Source organism: Doryrhamphus excisus, linkage group LG4 (assembly GCF_037039965.1).
Source record: "Doryrhamphus excisus strain RoL-2023G ecotype Guam linkage group LG4, RoL_Dexc_Guam_v1.1, whole genome shotgun sequence".
Classification (NCBI taxonomy): Eukaryota; Metazoa; Chordata; class Actinopteri; order Syngnathiformes; family Syngnathidae; genus Doryrhamphus; species Doryrhamphus excisus.
In genome coordinates, this window is record NC_136360.1 from 11340355 (window position 1) to 11362357 (window position 22003).

The 22003-nt window shown below is 45.5% G+C and overlaps 3 protein-coding genes and 1 long non-coding RNA gene across 6 annotated transcripts; 2 read left to right on the forward strand and 2 right to left on the reverse strand.

Moving 5' to 3' along the window:
- Positions 1-650: 650 nt before the first annotated feature.
- Positions 651-9100, forward strand: ptbp1b (polypyrimidine tract binding protein 1b). Of its 2 annotated transcripts, XM_058073967.2 has the most exons (15): positions 651-775; positions 1990-2023; positions 2090-4683; positions 4765-4937; positions 5566-5712; positions 5812-5940; positions 6121-6231; positions 6313-6493; positions 6566-6646; positions 6738-6862; positions 7016-7049; positions 7128-7220; positions 7296-7512; positions 7588-7665; positions 7732-9100. In XM_058073967.2, exons 3-15 carry the CDS (start codon positions 4434-4436, stop codon positions 7862-7864), a joined length of 1752 nt encoding a protein of 583 aa, XP_057929950.2. In that variant the 5' UTR covers positions 651-775; positions 1990-2023; positions 2090-4433; the 3' UTR covers positions 7865-9100. The 2 variants fall into 2 exon arrangements, with proteins under 2 accessions (XP_057929950.2, XP_078646269.1); XM_078790143.1 differs by lacking the exons at positions 651-775; positions 1990-2023; positions 2090-4683 and having other exon boundaries at positions 4725-4937.
- A 4289-nt stretch (positions 9101-13389) lies between these two features.
- gadd45ba (growth arrest and DNA-damage-inducible, beta a) lies at positions 13390-14620 on the reverse strand. The gene is made up of 4 exons (XM_058073980.2): positions 14453-14620; positions 14281-14382; positions 13992-14199; positions 13390-13917 (listed from the first exon to the last, which is right to left on the reverse strand). Exons 1-4 carry the CDS (start codon positions 14485-14487, stop codon positions 13804-13806), a joined length of 459 nt encoding a protein of 152 aa, XP_057929963.2. The 5' UTR covers positions 14488-14620; the 3' UTR covers positions 13390-13803.
- A 910-nt stretch (positions 14621-15530) lies between these two features.
- Positions 15531-21567, forward strand: LOC144898364 (uncharacterized). 2 transcript variants are annotated; one of them, XR_013627290.1, is made up of 5 exons: positions 15531-15662; positions 18542-18651; positions 19321-19642; positions 21378-21438; positions 21524-21567. It is a non-coding gene; the product is annotated as an uncharacterized LOC144898364 (long non-coding RNA). The 2 variants fall into 2 exon arrangements; XR_013627289.1 differs by having other exon boundaries at positions 15571-15662; positions 18299-18651.
- Positions 16700-19986, reverse strand: LOC131129973 (uncharacterized). Its single transcript, XM_058073977.2, has 5 exons — positions 19305-19986; positions 18334-18430; positions 17954-18107; positions 17386-17525; positions 16700-17228 (listed from the first exon to the last, which is right to left on the reverse strand). Coding segments are annotated over exons 1-5 (720 nt in total). The 5' UTR covers positions 19632-19986; the 3' UTR covers positions 16700-17226.
- Positions 21568-22003: the final 436 nt, after the last annotated feature.

Genomic DNA, 22003 nt, shown 5'->3' on the forward strand with positions numbered 1-22003 from the left:
CCAAAAGCACCTCCAAAAGAATGCTACACTGGGCAATTGCCCATGTGGCCTATAGCTAAACCGCCACTTGATAGGTGATTGTCATCAACTCTTCCATGTTGCACACCGATACTACGTCCTCCCAATAAGAGGCTCTGATGCTCATGACCAATAAGGACCTCTGCTGCTGCAGCTCTGACCAATAGCGTACCTGTTCGTCTCTGTACGGCTTTTAGTGGCAGAAAGAATCATACATAGTGACGTGAGTGGATCCGTCTTTTAATAATAATTGTTATCACCATCATGTTCTTACAGTGATACTCCTCTTAACGGACAAAAAAAGGTTATGAGTGTGTTTCAAAGAATCGCTACAATTATATGACTAAAGTACCTCTCGAATACTTGCGCTCATTTGACGTCACTGCACACGATGGCAAACCAAACACCTGTAAAAAGGACGAGATACTCTATGGGGTAGTGTGACAAATGTGTATCGAATTTGTGAATCTATTGTCTACATCGTCTTGGTAAGTAAAAACGTTTAGAGTCGGTTAAAGTGAAAACTCATGTTTAATGCATCAAGGCGCTCACCTTCAACCACTCTTGTGATTGTTGTTGTTGTCTGTCATCTAAGCCAATCAGCTTTTAGCTCGGACAAGAAACGCCTACAGGTTTTGCTAACGGTCCAATCAGAGCCGTGATCATTCCAGACGCCATTTTGTCCGTACATAACAGGAAACTGCTGCTGGCCAGTAGGAACCTGTTGCTCGGCAGTTCCGCGTTGGGCGATGGACGGGTGAGTTGTCCTACCTGCCTACTCTCATGCCAAGTTACAATTAGGAAACATTTCTGAGTACAAGCAAACGTATATCGTCGACTGACATTTCTTCTCTGTTGTCGGCATGGAAAATTGTGATTTCGGTATTAGCTTGTAGCTAAGCTACTGCAGCTAGCTACTGTTTCCGAGCGAACTGCACCTGGCCGCCCCTTTCTAAAAACCAACAAAGGTTTTATTTCTTGTTCTTGAAGTGTGTCTATGATGCAGTCAGTTGCTTTCATGTTTATATTTCGGTGAACTGGACAGCAATAGCATGGCTGCTTATCTTGGTCCAAGCAATTCCATATGCGGGTGTTGGTGTTGAACTAAGTTGCTTGTAAAAATTTTTCATGTTAGCGAACGGCAGTGTGATTATTTTTTTGTTGTTGTCCCCGCCCACAATACGCCCGTACGTCATAGGTGTTCATTTGTCATCGAACAAGGAACAGAACCACATATGTGTTATACTGTAATAAGTTTACTTGCTAAGAGCAAACATTTCATCGAATGTCAGAATCTGATAATTGCTCAGTCTGATTGGGACCATTTAAAGGTTAAGATGCTGTTGCCATGGCAGCTGCTGCTTCTCAGGGTTGTCTTCATTTGGTTCGTGTCAGTCGTGGTCTCCATGGAAACACAGTGTATTTTACTGAACATTGAAAATGAAGTTTAATTTAAAAATTGGAGGAAAGAAGTGATTTAATAAAACGTGATCAAATGTTTTTGGACATTGAAATGTGGTTGTGGTTGTGCAATATAGTCCGGTTGGTGACCGTTTGATTGGGTCTGTAGTATGAGCTGCAAACCTGATTACAATCATCTGCGCTCAGAATTCTTGTCAGAACGCATTGGTGCCCCGAGGGGCCTGCAACCAGCTGTTACACCAACAGCTATCCTGACTAGACATATTTCAATCCACTTGGAATGCTGACATTCCAAGGAAGCCCACTTATTGTACTGTAAGTCGGTGACTCCACCCATCACACCAGGAGGCTATGCCTGATGTTGGTCAGATGTGGGAGGCGGAGTCAAGTGTGCACAGAGGACTCATTACACAATTAATGAGACTGGTTTAGCTGCATTGTGTGTTTGCGACCTCATCATAGCAGCTCCTTTCTTTGGTGGTGGTGGAGGGGGGCTAAGCTCCAGCTTTACTTTAGTTGTATTGCTTCTAACAGCTTGTTCTCTCTTAGGGGCATCCAGTATGACTGAACAACAGGAAACAAGGTAGGAACCTTGGCTTCTTCCTCCTCCTTCACAGAAAGATTGAGGCTTCTCATTTGTGTGCTGCAGGACGGATTCACTCACCGGGATCTTGGAACAGATGACAGCTTTTCCTTGTATTTAGCATCCAGGTCCGCTTGCTTCTGCTGGCGGGAAAGACAAACAGTAAAGTTCTTAACACATACACACACACAATATTTATGATAACTAACATTGAATTAATTGGTCATGCTGCCGAAGCTGGCCTTTGACCCTTCCACACTGAGCTATTTCTGATGCAGGACATCAAACTAAGGTCCTCAGGTGAGGATTGACTAGGGTCTTCAACACTAAATGTGCAATTTCACACAAAGCAGGACCAACTGTCGGCACTGGCAGCTCAACTTTCTCTTCTTTTATTCATGAGAGGATCAGTAAGAAGATCTGAGCTGCTCGCATTCCCTCATGTCCATCAAAGAAGTTTACAAAAAAAAAACAGCATTATTGTTTCTGTGTAAATTGTAACCTCTTTCACCCAGCACTGACTCTTCATAGACATATACCAGAGGTGCCCATTACATCTATTGCAAAGGTTGCACGGGTCGATCGCATGTGTCACCCACATCATAGACATCACTTTGTAGATGCCATATGACATCAGTCAGCTGACATTAAGCTCCACTCCTGATTCGCTGTTGCGCCTCCGCAGCAAAGAGGAAGCGGTGAACCGACATCGTCTCAAGAGGCACACAGAAATGCAAAGTTTGTTTATTATTCCAATTACGGATAAATTAACTCAGCGGTAGGATGGTTATATCTATAACAAAAGTTATCCATTCACTCGTTAAGCCTGATTATGTAGAAAACAAGTAAATGGTTTGATGGCTCTGCTCCACATCCTGAACTATAGAAATGTGTGCTTTCTACACTTTTCTATGTTAAAGTATAATTTCCTTTCCTTTTTGCCTTGACTTCAACTGCATTGTCTTCTATAATAATTTCCATTTCTTGTATGTATATATATATATATTTAGTGTTTGACAGCAAATGCTAACTGGATGTAATATAGGAACTCGGTGTATAGCGAAAGCTATGAAGCTATTTTGACTGACATACTACTCGGGTTACTTTATATACAAAATCGAGGAATTATGTGTAATTTTTTTGTTATTGCCATATTGAATTGAACTGCGAATTAGTGAATACTTGTAAATTTGGAAACTGTAAAAATACAAAAATCAGGAGTATTTATCATTGTTTACTGGTTAGATTTTATATATACTGTATGTTTTATATTAAAAGGTAGATCATTTTTACTTGTAACTTTAATGCTGTAAAAATGTGTGCACCCCTGATATACATACACAATGAATACTGACAGTCAATAGAATCTTTGGGACCATATTTTTCAACATCATTTTTATTTTGAAGCCCTAAACTTGATTTTCCTCATGCAACATTTGTTTAGGCTATTGGCATACAGAAGCATAATAATAAAGCATAATATAGAATAATTTAAAAACAAAAAACCTAGCACCTGCCAAACACAGTCACAACAGTCAACACCGGGTTGATGCACAGTGCGAATGCTGATTGTGTGCTGATTCAATCTGGTGTTGTTCATGCTGGGTGTTTCCTGTGCTGTACGACTGGCACGACGAAACCGGTCCCGCAGGTGTTGCAACCGGATGGAGCGATCCCGGTCGGGAGTTGTCACTCTCTCTCGCCCTGGACGCGGTCTATCGTCAACAGAGCCTGGCGTCTTGTGGCGTTCATGCAGGTTTCGGACTGTGGGTTGAGAACAGCCTGGCTATATCACTGTAGCTCAAACCAACCTCCACCATACTCGGTGCCCGGAGATGTTGTTCACATGATAGATGTGGCATGATGCCGTTCAATGGACCAACAGTGCTGGCCTTTTTTGGGGTGTTTTATATAGGCCTCCACAACCAGTCCTTATGCAGACACCCACTGAGTATTGTGTATTTTGTCCACTGTTTTGAACCAACTCATGTAAATGAACTGTGACAACATGACAACTCATCATCTCAACTACCCGAGCACTAAGTGAACAATAAATCCACAAGCTATAATTACAACTCTCACAAGTAGAAATATGCATACATTTCTACCTCCACATTTCTATTGACTGTCAGCATACAAAAATACTAATGTTTAGAAATACATTGTGTCCCAAAAAAATATACGTCATTTTGAAAGCAATCATCTTAAACTACTAAGATCAATGAAATTGAACAGTTTAGATGTTGAACATCGTAAGTCCAATTTGGGACCAATTCCACACATGTTCACCGCGCTAAACCCTGTAAAAATATTAATCTACATAATTTCAAGGTTTGGGTAGAAGCAGAGGTGTCCAAAATACTAATTTCTTATCTGCGCATTCTAAGAATACAGTTACTACCTAAACAAAATGAAAAATATCAAAATGCCCGCCATCCTCCTTATATTTTTCAGAATGGGGCCACAAGTGGAAAAAAGTTTGTACAGTCCTGTTAGAGTTGTAGGGCACCCTCCACATGTGACCTATCTGAGACTCCCCGGTCACATGACCACATTCACAACATTCCTCATCATTTATGCAGTAATTGTTTTTCATGTTGTGTTTCAGAGAGGACCTGAGCAGCTTCTCTCTGGTGGTTCATGTATCATGACGACCGCAGGTTTCGTTTCCTTGTTTTTCTCCCTCTGCCATCCTGGCTAAAACCAATCTACGCCAAACTCCTCCTCCATGTCCTCTGTAGCCAATGGCAACGACAATGACAAATTGAAAGCTGACCTGAGAGGTCTCAGCACGCCGTCCAGAGTTGTCCACATCCGCAAACTTCCCGACGACATCAGCGAACCTGAAGTAATCAGCCTGGGCGTTCCCTTTGGAGACGTCACCAACCTGCTGCTGCTCAAAGCCAAGAACCAGGTGAGTGTTCACAACAGCATGTCTGTCATGAGTATGTTGGAATAGATGTAGAGTTAAAGATAGGGATGCACCGATCCACATTTTCACTTCACACTTCATACCTGAATCACCCGATACCAGAGCTTTGTTTACTTTAATATTATTTTTATTGTAGTGTCTGCAGGTGCGAATGACAATCAAAAATCGCAACATTGCACATGTATGTAGAAGAATATCAGAGAACACATGCAGCAGCCCCTCCCCCCTCATAGGTTCACAGCTTCATGGACAGTAGGGCGACAGGCAACACGTAACTTTTATATGATGGTGTGATAAACTTTTCTCTTTATGCAAATATGACATTGTAACAATTGTGACATTGTGTGATGTCTGTGAGGAGGAGGCCTGCAGTGCATGTGTTGTTGTGATGTCTTTTGGCTACGTTTGCTGACAGGAAAGCACAGACCTGACTCACACATGGGACATTTCTGCAGAGGTGGTATTGTGAATTTCTGATACGTGAATTACACTTGTATTGGGTCGGCACACATGCTCACATGCACCTGTCTGCATCCTACAACTAGCATTACAGGAACAGAAGTATACACAGTGACAATATTTACACTCGTGCCTTGTGTTGTGCTCTCAGGCCTTTTTAGAGATGAACTCAATAGAAGCAGCTGAGAACATGGTGGCCTACTACTCGTCTGTGCTGCCTTTCATCAGGAACCACCCTGTCTTTGTCCAGTTTTCCAACTACAAGGAACTCAAGACGGATCACTCCCCTAACCAGGAGGTAACACTGTTGGTGGGATTAATAAAAGTAGCTGTTGGCTGCCAACTGCTGGAATGTAATTCAAGAAGATCTTCCTTTTGTTACCTCCTTCCACCTCAGAGGGCTCAGGCTGCACTTCGAGCCCTCAGCTCATCCCATGTGGACCCGTCTACAGTGCTCACTAGTGCCGTGCTGCGAGTGGTGGTGGAGAACATGCTGTATCCTGTCAGTCTTGACGCGCTGTGTCAGGTGTGTTGGCTGCTAGTATGTGGGAGGAAATCGGGAGCACCCGGAGAAATCCCACGCATGCACGGGGACAACATGCAAACTCCACACAGAGATGGTCGAGGGTGGAATTGAACACTGGGTCTCCTAGCAGATAGGCCTGTGTTTTTTTGTTTATTGAATGTGTTATGTCAATGTCCTTAGATCTTCTCCAAGTTTGGCACTGTTCTGAGGATCATCATCTTCACCAAGAACAGTCAGTTCCAGGCTCTCCTGCAGTACCCTGACGTGAGCAACGCACACAACGCTAAAATGGTGAGTCCCACCTCCTGTAGCACATCCCACATTGTACCCCACTCCCTCTGGTCGTCGAAGCAACCTTTCCTTACCTTTCAGGCCCTGGATGGTCAGAACATCTACAACGGCTGCTGCACTCTGAAGATCAGCTTCTCCAAGCTGAGCAGCCTCAACGTCAAATATAACAATGAGAAAAGTCGCGACTTCACCAGGCCCGACCTCCCCAGCGGAGACAACCAGGCCATCATGGAGCACCCTCCCATGGCCACTGCCACATTCAGTAAGGCCCTCCCCCCCCACACACACATGACACATGCATGTTTGGACAAATAACGATGTCACCTGTGTGCAGCTCCAGCAGGTATCATCTCAGCCCCGCCCTACTCGGCCCCGCACCACACCTTACCCCCCACCTTCACTATCCAGCCTGCTGGTCAGTGCATGGGTTATGTTTCTTTCAAAATAAGAGCCGGCTGATGTCCTCATTGGATCAGGGTGTAATATGTTAGACTCGTCCCATCCAGGACTGACTGTTCCAGCGCTGCCCGGAGCATTGACGTCGATGTCACTCCCAGGGACAACCAGGCTGACATTCCCCCCTAGCCCTGCTGGACACTGTGTCCTGCTTGTGAGCAACCTCAACCCTGATGTGAGTGCACACACACGCACATACACACACACACACACAAATGTGTTAAGTGGACTTCATCCACCCTCTCCTCATATATGTCTCTTGTGTTGCCACAACAACGGCTGCGACCCTCCCTCCTATACCCATCATGTACCTTTGCGGTCTTTCCAGAGAGTTACGCCCCACTGCCTATTTATCCTCTTCGGTATGTTGCTACTAGCGTTTGGTCGTCTTGTTGCAATTGCATCGGTGCGTGTTGAGCGTCTTTTTGGTGTGTCCTCAGGTGTTTACGGCGATGTGATGAGAGTCAAGATCCTGTTCAACAAGAAGGACAATGCTCTGGTTCAGCTGGCTGACACCATGCAGGCTCAGCTTGGTAAGGACCCGCCTTTGCCCTACCATGCCACCGCCCTCACGCCATAACTCGCGTGTCCCCCCTCCTTCTCGGCAGCCATGTATCACCTGAACGGCCAGCGACTGCACGGGAAGCCTCTCCGTGTCATGCCCTCTAAGCACGCCAGCGTTGCGCTGCCACGTGAAGGTCATGAGGATCAGGGCCTGACCAAAGACTTCAGCTGTTCGCCTCTCCACCGCTTCAAGAAGCCCGGCTCAAAAAACTATGCCAACATCTTCCCGCCCTCCGCCACCCTCCACCTCTCCAACATCCCGTGAGTTCTTTGCCGCCGCTATGTCTCTGCATGGCTCTGCCGACAATCTTTGACCTTCTCTCTGTGTGCCCACAGGCCCTCTGTGCTAGAAGATGACCTCAAGGTGCTTTTCTCCAGCTCTGGGGCAAAAGTCCACGCCTTCAAATTCTTTCAGTAAGTTGTGCTCAGCCAACTTTGTTCCATCAAAACACATGCTGCCATTTGCACCTTCCCCCGCAGGAAGGACCACAAGATGGCGCTTATCCAAATGGCCTCAGTGGACCAAGCCATTGAGTCCCTCATCCAGTTCCACAACCATGACCTGGGAGACCACCACCACCTGAGAGTGTCCTTCTCGAAGTCGGCCATCTGACCACTTTGCCTTTGACTTTTGACCCTTTTTGATTATACCTGCGGCCTTAAGCTTCTCCTCCATCCTGCTTTAGTCTGCTGGACTTTTTAGGCCTTGGGATGGCCTTTTCTGGCCTTGTTAGGCCTGTGTTCAGGTGACGGTGGTGCCTTACTATTATCACTATTATTATTATTATTATTACTACTAGTACTACTACTACTACTACTATGATTATTGTTATCATTATTGTTATTATTGCTCTGTCAACTGGTTTACACTTTCTCATCTTCTCCTTGGCTTTCCATCTATTACACAATCATGACGGCATATTAGAGCAATATTTGACGACATACTTCCGCCTCTGCATTGCCTCGTACAATCACGTTTTGTTATTCAAACCAAAAAGACCATCATGTTACACTACATTCCAGTACAGGTCTGTCTCGTGAAATGTGCACACGCAGTAATGGAAGGACTTCAAGTGGTTTAAAAATGTGGCCGATGAGTTAATGTTCTCTGGTCCCATTCTCATCTTTGTGCAATCATCTAGCATCGTAGCATTTGCATGGCTAGAATGTTAAGCATGTTTGACTGTGGCTCACCATACATGTTTATTAACTATGCCGCTAACGTGCATAATGTTATGTTTATTAGTGTGTTCAATGCTAAGGCTGAATGTTTACTGGCTCATGTCTGTTTGCTGACATAGCTAATGTTAGATATTCACTAGCATGTGGACTAATATCTTACCAGCGAGGCAACGCATGTTTGCTTCTGTGGCTGATACTGTATGCATATTGGTGTGCTTGCTACTGTTGCTAATACCGTATGTTTTTTAGCATGCACACTGATGCTTCTTGATGTTTGCCTGATGATGAGTTACTTAGCATCTCACGAAGAACCTTCTGATTGATACCAAAACAGAACTTCATTCAGGAGCGTCAAAGGTGATTGTCGACTTAACTTGTTTTGGGTCCTGTTGACATGCGTGTCAGTCACATGGGGATGTGACATCCCAACATTCCTTCATGTTGCACTGATTGTTATGTTTAAACTGTTTTTAAATTCATTTCCCAGCTGACTTGAACGCATCACAAGAGAAGCAGGACTGGGCTGGTTGTGGGCTGGGCGTTTATTAAGTGTACATAGATGTTTTATACCACAGGTTGGTGTTTTTTATTAGTTTTATTTTATTTGATGCAAGTGTGACACCTGTCAACCAACCCTCAACAATAAATGAAACAAGTTTTTATTTAAGACAGGATTTTATGTCTTCATTGACGTTTTTCTGCTCTGCTGTTGAAGAAATGTAAATAAATTATGTCAGCTTCCACCAGGAAGGCAGTTATGGCCATTTGGACCTGCCCATGGAGTGATGTCATTGATGTATGTGAATATATGATTATTGTGAAAAGTTAATATGCATGAACTGCTGTAGCGCTTATGAGGGGTGTGTTAACATAACACGATGTTGGAAATGGAAACCTAATACAAAAGTAAAATGAGAGAAAATAGTACACATCTTTGAATTGATCTTCATGGTCAGTTTGGTCACTGCACCACCTGCTGGGAAACAAACACTTCTTGCGCTCTTCATTGTTGTGTCCTCACGGTCACTTGAGTTCTGTGCAGCCTTGTTTTGAGAGAGTTATGTCGATCAGAGGGCGGCGCATGGGTTTCATGAAGATTAACCCTTTTGAGAGGGTTTGGAGCAGATAACCTGCTAGTCTCCAGATGGTCCTAGTCATGTTGTGGTTCTGGGATGAACATGAAGTGGATGTTTGCCCATATCGCCACGCGGTCTCATGGAACAGGTCCAACCACAGGTCAGAACTTTACATGATACCTGGTGTCTGGAGGTTTGTCATGACCTGGCGCTTAGGCAGCGACAAAGGACAGTGACAAGACCTGACCAAAAAATTGCTAACCAACGTGTACAACATAGGCTTTAACTAAGGCCTAGCGATGTCTGTCTGTGTCTCTCCCTGTGGTTTGACCAAGCGTTGATGCAGCGGCTGGCTCTGTTGCCATGGTAACCTCCATATTGCTATACTGTAATGATGATATGGTCAAGGAAATATCAAAATTATGGCGCTGATGTTAGGGGTCAGAGGTCAGCGCAGGCTGTTGATGGCTGTTGTGGCAACGATTACTTTTTTTTTTTTTGCAGGTGAACACCCAAATGTGTCCACCAGGTGACGCCCTGACACCGCACATCTCTGCTTTGTTGACACAGACATCGCCAGTCGATTAGAATGGCATGCATCGTGCTTCATTAACAAATACACCCCGTTATAATGAGATTGACAGCTGTGTGAGGTGTGAACCTGCAGGGAGCAGTGTGAGAACTTCACACCTTACAAACACACACAGTGAGCACTTATATTTGTGGGTTCAGTCGAGGTCAGCTGCTTAGGTGTCGCTTGACCCCCACCCCTCAGCGGGCAGATGCCCGCTTTTACATGAGAAAACAAAACATGACCTCCCCCCGACTCCCACCCTGCAATGGTGGGTATTGAGTACATAAAGAGTTTATTAAGAAGCTTCCGTCTGCACACACTGTTGTCTTCTGCTTGTGTGGGTTCCTTCCTCAGGCTACACATGATGATTGTTCGCTTACATTCTGTCATGACAATGTAGCATGTTAATTCTCACGCTGTCAAAGCAGGTGTGAAGATGTAGCACCTCACTGCTTGGAGTTCAGAGGTCAGTGGTCTGCTCCTGATTCACCAGCTCTTCCCGCAAATACATCTAAGTGTGTGCATGCGTGATGACATCATGGGGGGTGTTTCCCGTGACGATGATGTGTTAGAAGAGCATGTATAGTTAGCACATTAGTATATTAATGTGGCTCATTTCTTTATATGGATGTCACGATCATGTAAGAGGAAGGGGCATGGCCTCTTTGAGCAGCTATATTGAGCAGCCAAATAGCAGCATCATCACGAGAGATAAGCCTTCTCTGACAGCAGAAGGTCACAGGTCAGCAAACATAAACAATAACGAGCATTTTAATCTGCTTGAGACTCATTCATGACAGCTGGCTTAGCGTCCCTCACAACACAAATCCATTTTTTTTACAAGCACAACATATGTTTCCATAAGCTAGCAGTGTTAGTCACATGACCTGGTGACATGTAAAGTTAAAACCAAAAAGCAGCGTGAGTCTTTTAAAGTTGTTTTGCTAAGCACCACTGTGTTCTCATGGAGGTTCATGGAGCCGCACACAACGTACTGAGCGTGAGAACGCGAGAGGCGAAGCTCAGGAACAGGAAGTGCTGCTTAACGGGAAGACAGGAAGCGGTACACTCTAGGAATGTCAAGAATGAGCCCATTTATTGTTTAGAAGCTTGTGTTTTGATGTTGAAATAACCTTGCATAGCTGATTCTAACATGTTAACTCACAAAAATGTATCTGCTCCTGACGCTTCAGACATGTAGCAGCTGCTCTGGCGAGGCCCAAAGCTCACAGACGGGACGGCAGGGGGGAAGATGTGTGTGTGTTTGACCCCAATTAGCAACATGTGTTGCTAGCGAAGAAGCTTAGTGTTGTCATGCGTGTTGATGACATGCAAACTGCAAACATATACTAGCCGAAATGTTTCTCTAGCTGACTTGTGGTCAGGTGCCACCTTAGCATGAGGTGAACGTGATGGTAACATTAGCATTTTAGCATTAGCCCTCACATGACCTGTCTTGGGGTTTGGAGAGGGGGGGGGGCTGTAGGCCGCTGTTGACAGGGTTACACATGCTAAAACAGGCATCCGGAATAGACCCCACACACCTGGAACCCCCAGTATTTGCAGAGACTGCTCCTGACCAGGGTCAAAGGTCAGCCAAGTAAAGCCCCCATATCGACATGACCCAAAGAAAAGCCACACCCGCTAGGTCGATATCCTCAACAGGGAGGAGTGTGTGTGGTTTTGCGACGATGACTATTTTGGGATGTGGTAATGTTTTCTAGGCATTTCCATGGGGGTGGGGAGGGGGGTCTTGGTGGTCTTATGAGTTGGGAGGGTGGGGTCACAATGTTGGAGGGGGGCTCCGTATAATAGTGTGGTCAGATGAGTGGGTGGGTGGGGTTCACTCTCCCAGATGAATTCAGACTTAAAATTTCACTACCATCTTTTGGAAGACGACAGTCTGAAAAATGACAGTCAACATTAAAAACCACACAATCTACTATAAAACAATACAATGTACCTTAAAAACAACTATGTTAAAACTGCATCGTTGGTTAAAACTGCATAGTTTACATTAAAAACTACAGACTGTATGTTTAAAACTACAATTGTCTAGGTTTAAAAACTAAAATCTGCATTGTCGTTGTTAAAAAAAATTCAAACTACATAATGTGCATTAAAAACAGTTGCATCAAAATCTGCATGCTGTAGTCTGTTAAAAAAACTGTTACATAGTCTAAATAAAAAATTACATAGTCTAAATAAAAAATTGCACAGTCTACATTAAGAATTGCATTGTTTACATTAAAAACAATTACATAGATTTATGCAAAAACGACACTCAAAATGAAATCTATGTCAAAAAGTACATAGTATATGTTGCAAACTATACAATGCATGGTCTCGGTGAAAAACTACATTTTAAACGATATAGTCTACATTTAAATCATACGAGATGCATAGATTCCATTAAAAATGACATAGTCTGCCTTAAAAAGTACACTAACTAAGAATATGCCCGTGAATATTCTCATTCATCCAGGTTAATCGGCACGTTTTTTACATTGGAAAAACGTGCATCACTAAATCTATCAGCTACGTGTTGCCACACGGACGAATATTACATTGCTCTGCCAGTCTTTACCCCACGGACACTCAACAATAACATAATATTTGTGAAATGTTAATTTTAAAAAATGATATTGGATAATTCCTCACGGCACACTAGTGTGCTGCAGAACAGTGGTTGAAAATCATTGCTCGATTGTTTCACTTCCAATCAGCCGCCAGAAAACAGATGACATCATCTGGATGACAGGAAGCGCTGTATGACCTTATGCTGTCAGATGAGCTGTAGTCCCAAAGAGTCATGTGACTTCCAGTAAACTCACCGGGGAGACACATTATTAGTCTTCCGCCTCCGCCACGCTGTAGTGTCCTTATATGGCCACTGACGGCAGATCTTCTCATGTCACGTGCTCGCTGGTGTGGGCCAGTTCCCATGGTGACATGAGAGTCTAAAAATAAAACTACAGTTCGTACTCTTCCTACACTGTGTTGAATCATCAGCTGGGTTGCCAGCAGGATGTGTGGCTATAGCTGCTGCCTCACTGGGTGCTAGAATGTATGGATGTGTGCTAACCTCCTGCTAATACTGATGCTAACTGGCCTCAATGGGTGATATCATGTCTGGCAATATGCTAACACTGATGTCAACTGGCCTCAAATGGTGATAACATGTCTGGTTGCTGACTACTGATCTTTGTTGTTATTTTCCTGACAGTTGCTTGTCACGTTATGCATGCTGGGACCTAAGCTGCACTCCCGGTTCCAGTTGAGATGAAAAGTGTGGCATAAGAATAATTGGTGCTGACACAGCAGATTGTTAGCACTTTTATTTGACATTTCATCAAAGTTTGAAGAACATAATCCATTACTTTGAAGTACTGTAACGAATTGTGTGTACACTACATTGTCCTTCAGTGACCTGGACCATCGGCATCACCACGGCAACCTGAAGTTGGCATGTCCTTTTGTGTGAGCTCAATAGCTTAGCATCACACAGTCACATGATCAGTCAGTCTTGCCGCCATGTTGACATGTGTGATGTCACTCGTACAGCCCCCGGGTCCAGTCACATGCAGCCTATCCCCTCTGCTGGACATGACGCATCACAGTTGGACCTCTGCAACCTGGTAGACAGAGCATGTGCTCCTCCTCGTTTTTGGTTTGAATTGGACTGTTGGCCCCGCCCCTAAGCGGTGCGATTGGGTTGGTTCAGCGGTCCATCAGGTCAACTCGGGGGACCCACTGGTTCCTGCAGCGACTGTCCTCGCAAAAGCTGATAACGTCATGGAGGGCGGGGCACTGCAGCGGCTGCACGGGTGGGCTCTGTTACACATATACACACACACGTCAGCGCGGTGACGTCAGGGAGATGGGAGTCGTGAACGGGAGGGACGTACCGTGACCAGGATGCAGTGCAGGTCACGAGGCTCGCTCTGGTCCTCATGGATGAGCTGCGCCAGGCGCGAAACGGCCGCCAGCCGCACGATGTTGACGTCATAGTCGCGACAGAAGGCTTGGAGCAGCGTGAAGTGGATCTGAAGAGCGACGTCATCTTCGTCCTCCTTGTCAGCCGCAAGTACGCACAGACGCACGCTGTCTGGGTCCCTGTGGCGCGCACGGACAGCATGTTCAAGTCACTGTGCAGTGTGTGTTGTGTATGTGTATGAGAGAGAGAGAGTAACTCACGCGTTCATGAGCTTGGCGGACTCGTACACACCCACAGTGAGACACTCGTGCAACCGAGCAGACACCAGCACCTCCTCAAGTGCGCGACTCACCTGCTCCATCCTGCACGTGGATACGCGGTGAGAAGCACGCACACAACAAGAACAAGAACAAGAAGATAAGTTAAACTTACTTGTCGTTACTGACAGACACGTCCTCCAGAGTCATAATGCCACTGACTAAATCTGCTAAAAAAGATCCACAAAAGTCTTCCACGGAGCCCCACAGTAATACAAAGTCCAGTAAGATACGGTAAAATCCAAGCAGTTCCAGGAAGAACAGAAGAAAAGTAATGCTGCTTCTCGTGGTATTTCTGCCTTTATACATGTCCCAGTTGGTAGGCATGGCCTTGCATTGACACGCTGCCTTATGATTGGTTGAGGATCCCCACGCACTCTGCCATCATTGGCTGAGCCATGAGTGAAACCAGGGAATCCACGTGGGCGGTTTCGGAGAATCCCCAGCACACACATGCACACGAACACGAGCACGCGGTGAGAGAGAGAGTAACAATATTTGAGATAAAACCAATAATCGTACTATTCAAGCTTCAATTTACTGTCAAAGATCAGATAATATAATTTAATTCCATATAAATATATACAGTATTAACAATACAAACATTAGATCAATATAATAAAATCAACTGCATCATCGGTGTGTGTGGATGTGTGTGTGTGTCGCCCCCCAGCGGCCTTGTCGTGACAGTCAGCAGTGAAAGTGAAACCAGGAAGGAGTGAGAACGTGTTGGGACAAGTCACGACTGCCTGATCAACCAGTTTACCGAACGGGACCACCCGCAACCCCCTCTTTTCTCTGAGAAGGTTTCAGCTTCCAAAGGTTCAATTGTGACACTATAGCTGTCCTATCTAGTCTGACGGGTGTATGTCCCACCCAGTCTTTCAGCATGAATTCATGAAGCTTGCATCCAGTTGGGATCGATTGAATGTCCTGAGACTAACACTGCTAAGAAATAGCATGTAACATGTGATCATCCATCAGGCAGCGGTTATAAAGCCCCGGTTCCAAACCACTGTACTTGGAAGTGTGGGCAAAATTTGGGGATCAGTACGGATTTGGGAGCATGCAGACACTATGTAGCCACCGGGGCTGTGGCGGACTTCGGATGATGTGTGACATGCAAGGAGTGTGACGAGTGTGAGCGTTAATTTGCACACTGATATCACAGCGATATTGTATACCCTTTCTCAAGGCACAGAAGAGGGAGTCGGCTGTATCTGTGCTCCAGAAGTCAGCAGATGAGGCTGGAGGGACCCAGCAGAGGTGGATAAACCTTATTTTCATTCAGGAAAAGACTAGAAATGCATTGTGAAATACAAAAGGTGAGTTGTGGATACCGGTATTTTGTTCATGTTCTGGTAAAACAAGCATATTGTTTGGCTTAAAATGTTCCAAAAATGAGTAGCTCATTTTGTAAAAGTTCTCACAAGAAAACACCACCCTAATATAGCCAGTAGTACATTTATACATGTATACTGCATCTATGTGATCGATATTGGTATTGGTATCGATATGGGTCCGGATTTCACTCATGGATTATCACGATTGGTATTGGCAGCATAAAATCTCGATCGGAACATCCCTAATTTTCACAATACAACCTTTATTTCAGTAATGGCATTGTTAATACATTTAATAGACTTTAACTGACCTGTCATGAATTTAACTAATCATCCAGAGAAACAAATTAGCTTCAAGCTATATTGTGTGAGACTCCCACACAATATAGCAAATCTGGTCCTTTGCACCATCCATCCATCCATTTTCTATGCCACTTATTCTCACCTCGGACTGGTCGATTTTGTACCATCTATTAGAGCAAATAATGGCTGAGCAGTGTGCCGAAGATGTGCCTACAGTGCAATGTTTCCGGGTTCTGCTCACCATCATGGCGGCCAAACTGGCACAGGGCAATCCCAAGTTGACAGTTCTATGTGTCATTCTAGTGTCCTTGATGTCAACAGCTCTGAATTTAGCTTACGATTCAATTTAATGTGGTATTAACCCAGTGGTTCTGAATTATTTTCTGCCACTGGGGGACAGAAATGTAAGACCCACTATTGAATATTGTGATATTCTTTTGGGAATAGCCATATATGCTCACCTCTGCACAATGACGGCCTCTGCTGTACAAAAAGGGTACTGACCAAGTTATTTACTGAGGTGTCCCTTTTCTTTCATTTTCACAAATAGGCACAAATGACAACCTGTGTTTTTATGAACCTTCAAGTTAAGTGCCTTTAGCGTCGTATGTCAACAACATTGCGGGTCACTGTTGTCTATCAAATTACGACAGCCCTCTTCTGTCAATCAAAGAGACCCCCGGTAGTGTGAAGAAAGCAAACATGTCAGAAATGTTTTATTTGCCACTAATTCTTCACGTCTATATTCCTAACATCATCCGTGGTATCTATAAATCAATCATGTTCATTAGCTACAAAACAAAGTGCAAGAAGCATCACCATGCGTTTAAGAATGAAGCAAAAAAAAAAAGCTTTTATGAAGCACACTCAGTGTCTTGTTTTAATAAAAAGTTACAATCAGTGATTAGCGACAGACATAATATAATAATGTTTACAGCTTTGGGTGAAATTACTTCCTGGTGACGTTTGTCTTGTATTGTAATACTCAGTCAGGCCACTAGAGGCACTACACAATCACCACCACATTTATCAACGCTAATCCGTGATGCAGCACTGCCTCTAGTGGCAGCAAAATGTCTCTGCAGGTTAGCATGCAGAAAGTTGCAATCAGCAACACGTCTCCAGGCAGTACGCGCGCGGGTGTGTGTGTGTGTGTTTTGTACAGCAGTCGTTTAGTCTCTCCAGGCTCCATCCTCTTCCTGGACGGCAGTACTAGCTGTCTTGTGGCCACTGGTCTTGCCCCTCCTACACACACACACACACACACACCACTTTATTAGGAACACCCTCGTGAGTATAAGCAGTAGAAAATGAATGAATGAATGAATATCAGCGTGTTGATGTTTTTGTGGTGCCGTCATCATGTGACCAGTCTGGTATTTCAGGTGTCATGTGACCTCACATGTCATCAGGAAGCGGGCACAGCTCGCCAGCAGCATCATGGCCGGAATTGCGGCGAGTGGTGTGGCGGTCGAACTGGCAGGGTCTGTGGACGTCTGTGGAGACGGGGGTGCTTCTGAGTTGGCCTCTTTACACTTGAGACTGCACACACACACACACAAACATGAGAGACGCAAACACTACATCACGCGTGGCAATGATGTCATGGTGGCGTCGGAACAAAAATGAGCAAGAGTTCTATTTTGGGAGCAAATGTTGGAGCTGATGTGTGAAAACCATCCGGAATGTTCCGTGACAGACGTTGGTCATTAGCAGCTTGGGGCCTCCGAATGTAGCTTTGACGGGTTTCCCCGACAACACGCCACACCTTTGTGTTAGCAGTGGAGGGCAGCACGATAGTGTGAGCATTCAGCTAGCAAACTTATTAAACGTTCGGTGAGACCCTTCTAGCAGTAACGAGGCTACTAGCATGGTCGTTAGCTGTGTTTAGATGAGTTTCCATGGCAACGAGATCAACCTCCTTCCTGCCGCCATTGTGAAGCTAAGCTTATGTTGTGGGCGTTACTCACAGTTGCTTGTGCAGGAACTTCTGGTTGGCCTCGCAGGCGCGTGTCTGTGTCTGCGCCGCCGTAGCGTGGTTGTCGGCGGCCGCCTTCAGGCTGACGCACACCTCCATGCGATGGTCTGCTTGAGTCAGGTTGTGCTGAAGCACCTCCACTTGGTCTGAGGACACATGACAAGCGTCTTTGTCTGCCTGCCTTGAAGCATCAAGCCTCTGCAGAATGTTCTCAATATGGCCGTGCCTGTGTCTTTAAGCCCCACCCTCCCAATGTGGTCAAAATTGGTAACACTCATTCAATCACTTTTCTCTTTTCATTCCTCCTCCACTTTTTATCCCTTCCCCCATTTTCTAGTTACTACTTTATTTCCTCATGCGTGGCCATGTTACCTTCTTGATGCCGCAGCTGAGCTGTCAGGTTGACCTGCGCCTGCCACAGTTGGTCTGCCTGCTCCTGCAGCGTGCTGATGTTGGCCTGCATGACTGCCTGCGCCGCACACACACACACACACACACACACACACACACACAGTGTTTAAAACCTCAACTAACATTAGCCTTACTTAGCATTGAGCTATGTTGATTCTTGTCTCTGCAGGACTGTACTAAACTGATCCTGGACCGAATGGTTCTGGCTGGACTAGACTGGCAGTGGAGCCGTCCAAGTTGACAGTGAGTGAAAACACATGGCGACTAGATTGAAAACAGGTAGGTGCTTATCGGTTACCGTGACGACATGCAATAACACATGTCAACCAATCCCCTGATCTTGCAGCATAGTTAGCAGTAGCCTAGCATGATGCTGTGGTTGCATTGTGGGAGCTGTAGGAACACTGGCTTCTTTAATAGGAAGGAAACATGAGTCACTCGAGGAAGGGAGAGGGCGTGAGTGACTGTGCACGAGGATGTGTGCATGTACGCCCGTGTGCGTGTGTGTGTGTATGTACAAATAGTCAGTTATTCCTGCTGGAAAAGTTGTGTCGCTCCTCAGTTTATTCACTGGAAGAGGAGGAGGAGGAGGAGGAGGAGAAGAGGGAGGGGGGACATGCTGGGATGTTGAAGATTGGGGAATGGGTGGGAGGATTCATGCTCAGTGTGGTAAATGTCTACTGTTTATTGATTAGTTTGTTTGATCCTTGGGGAACTCCACATCAAGACACGCCCTTCAGAGCTTATGACATGTCCGCTGAAGGCCATTTGATGCCATCACAGCAGAAGCCAGCAGCTGTCAGTCAAAACCAAGTGAAAAATACACACACACACGCTCACACACACACAAAGAATGTTGCAAGCAGGATGTGATCTTGGACCTCAAGTTTCCTTTCGGGACAGTGTTGTTAGTCGGTCACATGGCCACTCACCTTGTGGTCGTGACAGGCTTCCAGTGTGGCATTGGCGGCGTGGAGTCGCTGGAGCAGCGCAGCTATGCGGACCTCTTGGCGTTCTTGCTGGCGCCTGGCCTCCTCTAGCTGTTCCTCCAGCGCCTCCTTGTCCTTGCTCCACACCACTTTGGCCCCCTCCAGCTTCTCATTATTTTCCTGGAGCTCCTGGCGGCAGCGGGCCGAGCTCTTCAGGTCCGGAGACGTACACCACACCACGATGACCACTAGCGAGATGATGGACCACAATGCCAGCAGCGCCAACGCCACCTTGGTCCCGCTACCTGATGACTTGGACGATGTCTCCATGACGATAAGCTGTGAGTCTGAGCAAGTCTCTCCCTCAGCGCCAAGCAGCTATGTTGGCACTGACCCGCCCTCAGACCACACCCTCCGCCCCTCCTCCTGTAGCGCACGTGGAAAACTATGATGCACGTGTCAACTATGTGAGGGAGCAGCATGGAAGCTCCTCTCCTCTTCTCCTCTAGACCTGGTCTGAGACTACCACTAACGCCAGGATGTGGATTTGGATTAGATCTGTATGTGTGTGTGTGTGTGTGTGTGTCCGAAGAAGTGGGGAAAGTCTTTTCCACATTCCTGCCTGGAAGCCAAGAAAAAAAGGGAAAAAAAAACTCACAAGAAATATTTAAAAACAACTTCTTAAGGGGGTCAAAGGTCAAGATAACTTTAAAAGTTAGCATGAAGATGCTGTTTGGCCGGGCTGCTAACTGTGACCATCCTAAAATATTTATAATTATTCATTCATTTTCTATCGCTTATCCTTACGAGGTTTGCGGGGGCTGCTGGAGCCTATCCCAGCTGTCTTCGGGCGAGAGGCTGGGTACACCCTGGGCTGGTCGCCAGCCAATCACAGGGCACATATAGTCAAACAACCATTCACACTCACATTCATACCTATGGACAACATGCAAACTCCACACAGAGATGGGTGTCTGGGTGTCTCCAAGGGTGGAATTGAACTCGGGTCTCCTAGCTGTGAGGCCTGCATGCTAACCACTCGCTCATCGTGCAACTATTTATAATTATATTTATTATTAAAACTGTTGTGGCACTTTCAAATCTTCTGCTCCCTTGAAGGCGGACACTAAATTCCCTACAACATGACTCAAGTGGTTCGAATGTCCGTGGGGCATCTCTGTGTGGAATTAGCATGTTCTCCATGTGCGTACGTGGGTTTTCTCCGGGTACTCTGGTTTCCTGAGGCTGTCTGGTCTTCACAAGGCGAGTCTGACCCTGCACTCCCAGACACCCAGACAGAGGATGGTCACAGTCACGTAGCATAGCATCCATAGAATGGCGTCCCTTTGTTGGAGAAAATTTAATAAATTTAATAAATTATAAAATAAATATAAATAATAAAAATTTAATAAAACCTCTCTCTTACACCTTTTCACATTTCAGCACATACGTAGTACAGGTACTCCTTTTTATTCTACACCCATGTATGTCTTTAACGTCTTTGGCGACATCTGGTGTACATATGTATCATAGCAAGTAGTTAATATCATTACTCGCGCCTTCACCATTTCTCCATGGCTGGGGCCCTAGGCAGGCGCTATCATTCCGGGCCAGAATGAACCTGAGAGCAATGATGGTGAAGGGGTAACTCCACCTTCTCCAAGCCTCTCGAGCTCCTGCTGGATGACCTAATCACCGGATGCCTTTTTAGTCTAGGACCAGTAAGTCAGTCAGCATGTGGCCTTTGGAGGCGCCGTAGGTCTACGACCTGAACAGCAGCATTCACCTTTTGGTAATGTTAATTGTTGAGGGTTGTTACTTTATGTTTAAAACGTTATAATATAGAACGGCACATGTTTGCACAAAGGTATGACGACAGTATATTAATTGGGGAGTCCGTCCTTTGGTCACACCTCAAAGGAACTGGACCTTGAGATATGTCAGGGCTTACTTTGACACCGCCTGTATCGAAATGAACGATAAAAAACACATTATTGTGTTTGAATGTCATCAGCTTGAGAGAAAACAACACTTCCGGTTTCTTGTTTTTCTCCACTCACCATTGTCACGCTCCAGTGAGGAAGGGATGTTTCTCTAACGTACCGCAGTGCCAAGAAGACGCTTTTGTCTCGTGAAGGTAAGCAAATGTTTTCATGATCTATACTTTTTACATGTGACAGTGGGTAGAAAATAAAGTAAATTTTTGCTATTTAACAATGAAGGCTGACTGACACCATTGCTGACCTTTGGCCCAGACGCCGCCATGTTGAACACGCCTTTCGTCCTGCTGCTGCTGCTGCTGCTGTGGTGAGGAAATTGTTGTCATAAAATTATTCTTTTGACAAGTTGCTCATGCATCTTCTCATCTCAAAGGTCATTGAGCACGCAAATGGGTCGACCCTTGCTACTATTTAGTGGTGGGACTCGGCTGGTGGTGGACAGAGATGAGGACGCAGCTCGTCATCATCATGATGATGACAGAGGCTCCAAGGCCACAGGCTAGTGTCACATGACACACAGAAGGTCTTCCGCTGATATTGATCTTCACGTACTGTCCACTGACACACAGGTTCTGGTCCCACCATTGACATTCTGACCCCCATCCCACTCGCTCACCATCCAGAAATTCCCCACCTGCTGGTCTGCATCATCAGCGTGTCGGACTCACCACCACCTGACATCCTGTGGTGGGTCGATGACAC